Below are 11261 nucleotides of genomic sequence, written 5' to 3' on the forward strand. Positions count from 1 at the left end.
TACGTTCTTTGTATTCTCAGACTTCCGGACGTGTGAGAGTGTATGGAGAGCTCTCCAAAAGCTTCCGTACACAAAGCGGTGTCCGTCAGGGATACCCACTCTCTCCGTTCCTTTTTAACTTCGTGATCGATGAAATAATGAGATGAAAGCTGCAGGGTCTCCAAAACCCTGGTGTTCAAATAGCCTGTGAAGAAAACCATTTCGATCTAGAATATGCAGACGACATCGTTCTCATGTCCGAAGAAGAGGGAGGCGCAAGTACTCTTGGATGAACGGTGATCTCCAAGCAGATGCACGCCCGCTTTACGTGCCAATAAGCAGATTGTCTGGACCGGTCAACAGGTGGTCATATCCACAAATCCCATCCTAGATGGAAACTCAACAGATGCCCAAAATACCAAGAGATTTTCCTGAGGTTAAGGACCGGAATAGTTAAACAAATAGTCACGTGTCCCATTCGTCTGTTCTCATTGGCAGACGAAAACTCGTGTCTAAGATTGTCAGAGTACTATGTCCTCATAGGGAGTAAACCGTCATAGGACTCAACAACAGCATTGACCAGGAGTGGACGTCCAACCTTTTCTGGTGATCACTCCAAGTAGTTGGATGCTTGACGGAATCAAGGACTCAGACGTTCGCCACCGCAGATATGGCCGATGAAATCAGCTTGCGGATAACTAGAATCAAAGAATTCTCCGCGACAACACCTATGGTGACGGGCATGTCGAAGAGATAACACATCCGTACGACCAACAATTCTCTACAGATTTGAAGCCAGGGGTCGTGAACGACGCGTCGTCCATCGATTCGTAAGCAGCAACATCAACAAGGCGTGTCTCGAAGGTAATGTTGAGGATTCCACTGGCTTTGGCGGAATTGAGAATCTCTTTCTAACGACTTAAGTGGATTACCATGCTCGTCCAATGTAGTGCATTGATGGACAGTCGAAATGAGTAAGGCGTTAGACATAATATTGACTCATTGACAACACTGCTGCCTTTGTGCGGAGGTAATTCAGCCATTGAATTATCAACTGGACCAATCGAATCACCCCGATGATATCAAAGATATCCAGAGGGACAAATGGTGGTATCACGTTCACGGCATGTGGTGTGGCATCATCTCCATAGCCCCCCACTTGTACTGTGTAAAATGTCTGATAAGATAAATTTAGATTTTAAAGTGGTGTTAGCTTTGACACTAAGTCACGTGAATACTGCAGAGGAACCTTATTAACAGCGCATACAGATAGGGGTCACCTCAGAATTACACAGTAACTGGCATGTAAAAATCATCATGCATTCCGTGTACACATGGTATCATAAATTCAACGCGAGAAAGCGCCTAGAACTTACCCACAGAGGTTCCGTGATTATCTCCATTTGTTTGGATAGAAGATAACAGCACAGATTGAGGGACATGCTGATTAAGGGACGCACGAACTACGGACGGCTGCGGTACAGCAACCTTCGGTACTCCCTGAATAGAAGTCGGGAGGGATGTTGTCACAGGGCTGACTGTGGAAACTGCAGATCCAGAACAGACAGCAGGGGATGTTACGGTATTCATAGGAAAACCGGTTTGTTGATTTGCGGCTGCGCTCGCAACACAGGTTGGGAATACGTTTGACTGGTTAAGGACATTCACTGAAGGGATAGGGTAAGGTCCATGGGATGCGGGAACCGAGTTCGAATTAAATCCTTCAGGTTTAATAGACAGCGGACCCGCAGTAGAGTGAGTGTTAGATTCAACACAGTGGGAATGACTGCTATTTGATAAAGATGATGCGTCAGAAAGTGTATGCCCGCTGCTTGGCACCTGTATGTTGGTGGCAGGATTACCCGCCTGGGAAAGACTTGGCGCAATGACTGATGATGTGTTGTTACATGTGACAGTCGCATATCCACAGCATGCAACAGCAGCGGAAGGCGGTAGTGAATTTTGTAGCTGTTTCAAGGAATTCTTCCGCTGCTCAATAACATCTGGGACGACCGCGTCTATCAAGGAGAGAGATTCCACAACACGCTCGCTCCCATCCTGAAAAAATATAGTTAAATAAGCAAAGTTGATTACCTCTCCGATGCTGAGTTCTGCTTCGGTGTATTGCAACCCTTTCTGAATGAGACTCAAAAGAGAACCTGGAGGAATGATTGATCCGTCAATATTGGACCGGCTTATTTGGCTTTCAAGACCAAACAAGTAGGCAGAATGGCAATAACCTGGATATTTGATATCGAAGTTATTGCACTTACCAGACTCCTGTAAATAGCGAAAAATGAGGAAATTGACCTCATCCGATGTGAAGCTCATCCCCTAATTTGGCGTGTGGGGAACCTCGCCTAATTCAGACGATAAAGACGGACACTATCGGAGAACTTGGGACCCAAAAAACCTGAAATATAGGCCGACAGGAGGCTAAATTGTTTGGAACAATTAAACGCATATTGCATTTTACTTGATAAAAGCTAAGATATACGAACATAGGATGATACCTTTTTGTCACATAAGAGAAATTCCTCCACAGAATAACCGTTATAAGCGGAAACCAGGCTTGTCCATTTTAAGAAGTTGAAAAAAATAGAAAATAACCACCGAAATCTTCATTTGAAGGACCCGGTGGAAAACGTTGCCAATCGACTAAAACAAGCAACCGAGGCAATGGCGCCATTAACTGGCACTTATCAGCTTTTGATCCAAGACAGAAAGAAGAAACTTGAGTTTACCCGGATCATTCATTCGCTACCCTGGTCACTTAGTGGGCAGGAAAAGTTCACAGGAAGAGTGTCTGTACCAGTCAATGCTTGCGAGTTCTTACATGCGACAGCGAACCTCTTTGGCCGAACGATTCTCTTAACTGCTAAACAGTTACGAGTGGTTGCATTTGGCTGCATATGTAGGAGAATGAAATTCAACCAAATCTACGTTCTTATTCTGGTAATTCACCAAACTGCATTGTCCACTGACGTAGCCATCCTCGTGATTGAAAAATTATGGTGGCGTAGTTTCCCAGAATTACTGAATCCCAGAATATCTACTGGGGCTCGAAAGTTTGGGTGGTATTCTGAGCTCAATTGCCTGTCTGCATTAGGCCATCATGGAGACGTAGAAGTTCCCGAAAATTCAATTCCATTTTGCGGACCCTGAGGGAGCACGACGGCTCAACGCATCGTGGACTCCACAAGCGTTGAATCGTATCTCTTCATCTGAATATCAATTAAGTTTTCAGATAATATGAAACGCATCAAAACGGTACGCTATAACATTGTATGTGTGAATCCCGGTTTCATTCGGTACTTTCGAAAACGAGGTGAACTGGTCACTGCCCCTCAGTGTTCCTCCTCGTGGCAGTAATAGCCAACGAATATCTTGGAAAGTTCAGAAAAGCGTCAGAATGTTGGGTTTTTAAACTCCATCACCATGTGACGTGTTTACCTCTTTTTCTAATGAACTGTTGCCGCTCAGTTTGTGTTGACGAATAAGTGACTTTTTCCTTCCCCCTACTAACACTTTAACACGGAAATATAAGTTGGGTCCCCAAATTCATGTCATCAACACTCGCCAGTGAATCCGCACACCTTCTGGGTGTTTTTGGTCCCATTTTCGGTCAGACTTCAAAGGCTTCGAGGAAGATACTCGAAGCCTCTAGAGTTTCTGTTTTGGATGCCCCTGGCTAAGGAAATGGTTCCGAGTAGGACCCCAGATTAACCATTTTTTTCTCGTAGGGTAGGCTTGAAAAAGCATCCTTGCCAAGATGGGCCTCGCTGAGATTGAAACACTGATTAAGTATTGGATATGGTTTTCCGACAAAGAACACTGAACTCCATTTCGTGCACCAAAATGGTGCATGATGGTTGGCGCAATAACAACTGTCCTTCTCTAACGTCTGGGTGCATAGCCTTGCGGAAACTACACCGCCGTGGAACTGTCATGAGGAACTTGAGTATCCCGCCAGCAACGGTATCGAGCGTCACTTTCACTAGGTGTTACACGTTGGGAAACGTAACTAAACACGAGTTGGCTTGTTCGTGTCTCGCAAGACCTAAGTCCAACTTGGTGCGTTTTTTTACAGCCACTGAGTTTTCCACTTTTGATTATATTTCCGAGTTCGCAACTGCAAGCTAAATTGACGTACTCGTTGGATGGTTTATATAGACCAGCCTCTTCAAGCCCGTACACTAGAATACGTGTATTCCATTTAAATTGACCGGGTTGGGTCGGACTAGCACTTTGGTGGAGTTGAAGATTTACCATTGCACAGTTTCCCCTAATAAGTGGGTAGAAAATCACTTCTACTAAAACGTATGCTGATTACCCATTTTTATGAGAATTTTCCGTGTTGGTTGATTTGTTTGCTTGTGGACGTTATAGCACCTCCAAGCATGAAAGCTGCAGGGCGCTGGGGGTAAATTTATGCTGCAGTTAAAAGTGCCTGGATTTTGCGCTTGCGTCGGTTGGCCCTCGAATAATCAAGCCTGGACAGAGGGATAGTCGTTTGGATGGGCTGTAAAGATGCCTTAGCAGCTGATCTGTCTTTTGAACAGTGACGTCACCTCTTAGCCACTCTGGTCCTGATGCCATGACCTATATTTTCTTGTTCCTGCACTGAATATCATCTCTCGTTTTTTGCACAGGTAGTCTAGTTTCCCCCCATCAGTACCACCAACATACGGCACCTCAGTCTGTTCGTTTGCTACTGAGTTGACCTCAAATTCATGGGCTCACCGGCCGCAAACCGCGTACGTACGCCGGAGCTTGAGCTCAGTAACGAAACATATCACCGGGGCCCTTCAACAACACCATATATGTCCTGAGGTGTAGATCACCATTCTCATTTTGGCACGACATGTTATCCATACTGGTGACTAGAGTTAGATGGTATTCTCCTGTCTAGCGGATACCAGTGACATCCATTGGGCGTCGAAGGGACATCGCTCAGGCGTCTGATGTACTTAGTGTGCTCTGATCTTCAGTGCTCATAAGCCGTATTTTCAACGTGTTACCATGGTACAAGGGCGGTATCGGGCGTTGCGACATAGTAACATTAACATATGAAGTCTGACACGGTGATGCCTATTGACGTATCGGTGAAACGCTGAAATCCTGCAAAAGTTCATCCGTTATTCTTGATAACATTAACGATCCTGCCCCGGGAAAATTTGAACTTCTGAATGAGGGCTTCTCAGCTGGCTAAGCTATGCTTGCACTCGTTGTGTTCACTTGTCTTTGGTTAAATGCGAAAACCTTCAAACGATCGAAAAGAAACTGCGCAGAAAGTTTCTTCGGCGCAAATAGCGAAGCCAAGTTGCACTCACGTGAAACTCTGCATCGTTCACCATACGCTCATACTAATCGTGGGCGTCAAATACATACCGAAATGTGTTGTCTATAGGAGACAAAGGGACCGTGTTAGGTGGCGACATAGCTGCCTTTGCTAGACGAATACAGTGGTCACTCTCAGGCCGTCTTAAAATGCCACCATTAGTGAAGTGTGAACGCTTTGATTTTAAAGATGCCATCCTAGTATACTAGTTTTGAACATCCTTGAAACGTTCGCAACAATGAATTCTCGCGTCCCTTAACATGGCGCATTTAAACTTGAGCAGACCTGACACATGGTATACAGTCCTGCACCAGCTTCAGAAAAATGTTTGCATTTAAAAAACAACCTCATCCGCCGGGTCTTCCTCATCTCCTTTGGAAAGTTCGGGAGCTATTTCCCTACTGAACGTGTTCTACCACGGCAATTAAAGCATCCAGTTTAAGGCCTACTTATGAGGGCCATTGTGGGCTGCAACTACACTGCGGGGTGAATCTGTTGACGGAATATCGGTGGTTACATGAAGTGCGGCTAAATGTCAAACCTGTTAGGAATTGTGCTGGTGCAGTAATGGAAACAACGATGTGAAACGACAGAGAGACAGTATTCTAGGTTTCCTCCCAAGCACAGTCGGAGAGCAGCTTTTAAGTGCGCGGGTCTCAGGGCAGTGCAAAGATAAAATGCCATGAAAATGAAGAAGCATACCCGGTTTGAGACGTCACAGATGCCCTTGCTCTCATTACAAACCGGGGTAACATAAAGCGAGGCACAAAGAAAAACAACTCTGCACAACTGATTGGACGGCGCGGCACGGCACAGTTTAGGTTTTTTCTGGGATAATCGGTCAGTCAGAACCGTCTATCGACATCCTGGAAGGCAACAACTCATCCCAGCATGGCTAATCCACAGCCAACACCCATTTCCTTAAAGATGCACGCTCCACCACACGCTTTTCGATAAAGTATTCTATTAAAGATATGGCCGACAGCTGTTTCCAACAGCTCACACCAGTGCTAAATGGCACGGACGTTCGGAGCCTACACGGACAAACTTAAATCTCAGAAAGAAAATTATGCGGTCCGTAAAACAGCGGAACAAATGCTCGCTCCCACCTTCAGCCATCCTAACTTTGAAAAATATCGAAAAACTCTTTTCACATCGGGACCCGTCTTCCCCCAATCACTCAATGCACACCACACCACCTGATTCCGCCACCGTAACGGTCCCGTTGCCAAATACCGCAAGACTACATAGGTTTGTCGAACAGCCATGGACCCTGAGTTTCCCGACACCTCATGTTGCTTTCAATCTTGAACAACCCACACGAAATGTTGGATGCTGGGCCAAGCTCTCACCTTCCGAAGACCTACAATAAACTCGACCTTGACTGGTCTTACCGGTGAAAGGTTAATGGGTTGTTCAAACTCCATCTGCTCAGATGTCTCAAACGAGTAGGCCGAAGCAAGTCAATGTGTATCTGACCTTTCGCCATATCTAACATTTCCAGAGAAAATCGGGTTAAATTCCAAATCGATGGAAAAGGAACAAATCAGCGATGAGAACATTCATGCTCATTGACTTGACCATCTTCCTCCTGGGATGATATATTAGCTAGCTCCGCAGGACTTTAAAATCAGTTTCCCTACTGCAAATTTGAGAAAGAATTATTTCACCCTTCAATCCATTTTCAGTGTTCAAACTGTCGCTTGTGGATTGTTTCACTCTAACCTAACTTTTGCGTGATAACTTCTGTCAGTTTGCACTCAATTTTGGGGTGCACATAGTCTTAACTATGACACAAATCAATACGGGCTGCTCCCATCAAAAATCGGTGGACCACAACAGATATGGGCGTCTGTCAAATGTAAGGCGACGCATGCAATGCCACTCCTGCAAGGCTTGGTTGCGCTTTAAACGCTCGAGTATACAAGATGACCAGATAAGCCATTTAGCCAATTGTCAAGACATATTTCTCTGCGCCAACTGCCTCTAACTTAAGTGTACAATGCGTTCCACAACTAAGATGATGGCCACCAAGAACGAAACTGAATTCCCATTGCTAAATAGAAAAGAACAGTGTAATTGTGGTGCTTTAATCAGGATACACAACACAAAACTGGAGCTTCCCTTTAATGCTCTGGACGATGCAAGGACAAAGAACACAGGGAACTGAATAGAGGTTGATAAAGAAATTTCTTCGCTGAACGAGTACCTTGCGCTATCCATCCTGGATCGCCGGTTGCAAAAGGGTAATCCGGCGCTCCGTTGTGGCATTGAAGACCTCCAGGCGTATGTAGTGGATGGGCACATTTGAGGAGGCAGGCTGATCATCTTAGGTTCATTTTCCAGGAAAATCACGCCGGGGAAGCAGACACAGTCGTTTCGTGGTATTGACCATACAAAGTTCGACCATGAATCGTTCCAAGCAGATTGGCTATGCCAGAAGGGAAGAAAATTACCACATGAGCTTACAGTAACTCAGTCGTCAATAAATGCTGCACAGAAGATTTTGCGGCGGACTGCAAGCATTCAAAAGGCCTCGAAACAATCAATCGTGTATCTGAGGATCGCTCCTAGATGTGCGAAAGCTGGGCCGCAGCAGCTTTAGGGTAAATGTGCAAAATAGGCATCCGCTTGGTGCCAGTTTAGCTAAACTTAAACACATGGCTGAACCGATAGTAGTTGTAGCTCCTTGTGCTCGTAAAACACGACTCCCGATTACAATCTTTTCTCAACCACCGCAGACCACTCGAATACCAAAGGTAGCGATGCTCGAAAGAATGCAAGCCTCAGATGGACGAACCACGCAAAATACGCAGCGCTATCATCGCTTATTTCCGAAACAGACGATAAAGGTGCAGCAGTGAACCCCACATTTAAGTCACCGCTGGGACAGGTGGGGCAAAATCAACCCCGAGCGGTGACCTCAAAATCGGGAATGCTGCGGGAACCGTACGGCCGTTTGGAATGTGACTGCCAAATCACGACTTTACTCCGTCAAAAGTCCCTTCGACTACGGTCAGAGTCGTCGAACAGAATACAGACAATCAAAGCCACGAACCTAACATCGAACCGGAAAATCCTTCGTACACATAAGTAGCCATGCTGATCGCCGGCATTGCGGGAACCCACAAAAAACAAAAGAAAGGCGAATATAGTCAAACTGATAATAGTTGCTTGACCAAGTCATGAGAGAGCTGGCTGGATTCAAGGTACAGTACTTTGCGAAAACAAGCCTCATAAGCGCGCCGCCCCTTAGTGTTGCTACCCAACTCTTATAGTTTCAAGGAGACTCCTCATCAATCAAACCGCTCAAAATGCATAAAAAACCAAACAGGCGCATGTTTTCCGCAAATCCTTAGAAAACTGCAAATTTAGTCACTTAAAATTTCGTCACAAATGAGTTACATTTGGTAGCGGTCAGAAATTTCGACCGCGGGCGCAAAAATCACGCTCTTTAAGATGAAAGGCTCGCACAAACTTCGCTCTCACAGGGCGAAACAAACTTCTAATAAAAAGCAGCTCTCAGAACCATCAAGATGGAAAGCGGACAAGCATGCCGCAGAGGTTCACAAAAGAACTTGGCCTCAAACCTAGCGTACAGCTACTAAATCTTCTAATCTCTCCGGTTGCACAACTTTCGGCTCCTTACCTTCAGAATCAGCGTTGAAATGCCTGTCCACAAACTGTCTCAGTGTTTCAACAAACTATGCGATATTAAACAGTCAGTTCCCCTTAAAACGGCCGCTCAATATTGCACTCACTGAGACTTGGCTTAAAGCAGATATCTCTTACGCCGATATCGCGATAGACGACTGCCCTCTTTTTCGGGTTGACTCGAAAATGGGGAGGGCTGGTGAGGTCGCTGTACGTTTACTTGCGGCCTTACCTATCCTGGTTGTTCTCTCTTTTGTAGTTTTTGCAGCGGCACTGCCCAAAGTCGTTCACTCAACATGAAGTTGCACCCATTATATACCGCACAGGACAACTAATACTCCACCTGGTCGCCACCAACGAAAGGCACCTCGTTGATCAGGTTATAATTACCGCTCCATTGGAACATAGTGACCACTGTGCGCATACCTTTGATTTCATCTGCTATCGGGCCAGAAATCCCGAACGTCAAACATGGGTTCGAAACTTCTGCCGTGCAGATCTCTCAAGAGTACGCGTCCTTCTTGAACAAATTGAAATCGGACCAGTTTCATTGGAAGAATTATATGGGGTCACTGTCCAGAAAGTTCACGAGGCTGACGCGATGTTCGTCCTAAAAAATCAGCGCGCAGTCGGATGAGATGGAAAACTTTTTTAAAAAGTTGACTGCGAGACACACAGATGATGAGCTGTCATTTCGCAAAGTGCGGAACAGATGTAAATCAGAGATCCGCAAATGGAACCTTAGAAAAAGAGCCGCCGTTCCGGACCACGCTCGGAAAAAAAGAAATCCGCCATTTAAATATGTGAGACATTGCTGCATGAATAAACCATCCGCGTTCTCCTTGAGGGACAGGAACGAAGAACCCACGAGTGACCAAACAGTGGTATCTGAGGTTCACAGAGAACACTGTACAAGTCTATATTCAGCCGTAGCGTCCTCGTCACATCCGCTCTTGTCAAGGCTTAACTACGAACAGCCTCTAACCGACTTGGTCTTCACGGTGGAGGACATTCGTCAACTCTTGCACAAGATCAACCCACTCTGCGCGTTGGGGCCCGACGAGGTCCATCCAAGGATCCTGAAAGAAACGTCCTCCACACTGGCAAACCAGTTACACTTGGTGTTTCGTCAGTCGCTTGACGAAGGCCGCCTTCCCCCTGCTTGGAAGGAAGCAATTGTCACGCCAATCTACAAAACTGGTGACCGACTATCGCCTGGCAGCTATAGGACTATAAGCCTTACTAGCGTGCCGTGCAAGGTGATGGAACGCATTCTGAAGCAGGTCAAATTAGGTCCCCTTACTTCGAAAAACTTGAAGGCTCCGGGTCAACGCGGATTTCTCCCACACCGCTATCGGTTGACGAACATACTCGTATTTATAGACAGCTTAACCCAAGCCAAGGGCGTGAGACCCGTATAGGATTCCATAGTTTTTGACTTCTCAAAGGCATTCGATTGAGTCTCACATGTCCTGCTTCTTCAAAAACTCGCGTGTTACGGGATCCAAGGAAACTTCCACACTGGACTAAATCGTTCCGATCAAACGGAACACACTGAGTTAAACCTGACCTATTCTTCTCCGGCACCGGTTTCCATTGGAGTTCCTCAAGGCTCCGTTCTGGGACCACTGATGTTTTTGGTATGCGTCGACGACCTTCAATATTTTCTTGCAAATCCATGTCTAATTTTTGCGGACGACTTGAAATCATGAGGTTTCAATGCATTTCCCTTCAAATGGATGAAGACGCTGCAACGCAGTGGCCGTTGGACTGGCGCCTTCTTCTGATTGACAAAAAGTGCGCCCACATGTAATTTAGAGGAGACTCAAAGAATGCCTACGTCATGTACGATGAGAATTGACCAGGAGACATCACAAAAGTATCTTGGCATCTGGCTTACCTCAAACATATCCCCGTCGCACCATTAGAGGTCGGCTCAAGAGACAGTCACCGTTTTTCGGACGATTCGATACATTTTCTCCCGTATTTACCTTGGTGGCTTTCAAATACCCCATGGAGCTTACGTTTGGCCGCCTCCGGAAGGTTCTAACCAAGTTGCCAACTAAGGACGCAGGACGCAGTCCAACGAGCTGCTACGGAAATGGCTGTCGGCTTTGAATCCGTGGACTAAGGAACGCGTCTCTTGCTGCCCGACCTCCTTCTCCTGGATACCTGGCGACTCCGAGGACACCTGATTATTCCTTATGCCTTGTTTAAACCGGTTTTGGCCATCGAACACACGAGGAGGACATGGTAAGGCGATTTCCAAACTCAGAGGGCACTCTTC

General features: G+C 46.0%; 1 protein-coding gene across 1 annotated transcript in view; it reads right to left on the reverse strand.

Annotated features, from left to right (window-relative positions):
* The window catches only part of T265_02802 (hypothetical protein), a gene marked incomplete at both ends in the record, with an annotated part of 67102 nt that extends 64476 nt beyond the window's left edge, over window positions 1–2626 (reverse strand). The window contains 2 exons of the mRNA XM_009167127.1: window positions 1356–2415; window positions 2493–2626. Of these exons, the coding sequence (XP_009165391.1) occupies window positions 1356–2310 (955 nt within the window). The remainder of the gene's footprint in view (window positions 1–1355; window positions 2416–2492) is intronic.
* Window positions 2627–11261: the final 8635 nt, after the last annotated feature.

Source organism: Opisthorchis viverrini (assembly GCF_000715545.1).
Source record: "Opisthorchis viverrini unplaced genomic scaffold opera_v5_36, whole genome shotgun sequence".
In the NCBI taxonomy this organism is placed as follows: Eukaryota; Metazoa; Platyhelminthes; class Trematoda; order Opisthorchiida; family Opisthorchiidae; genus Opisthorchis; species Opisthorchis viverrini.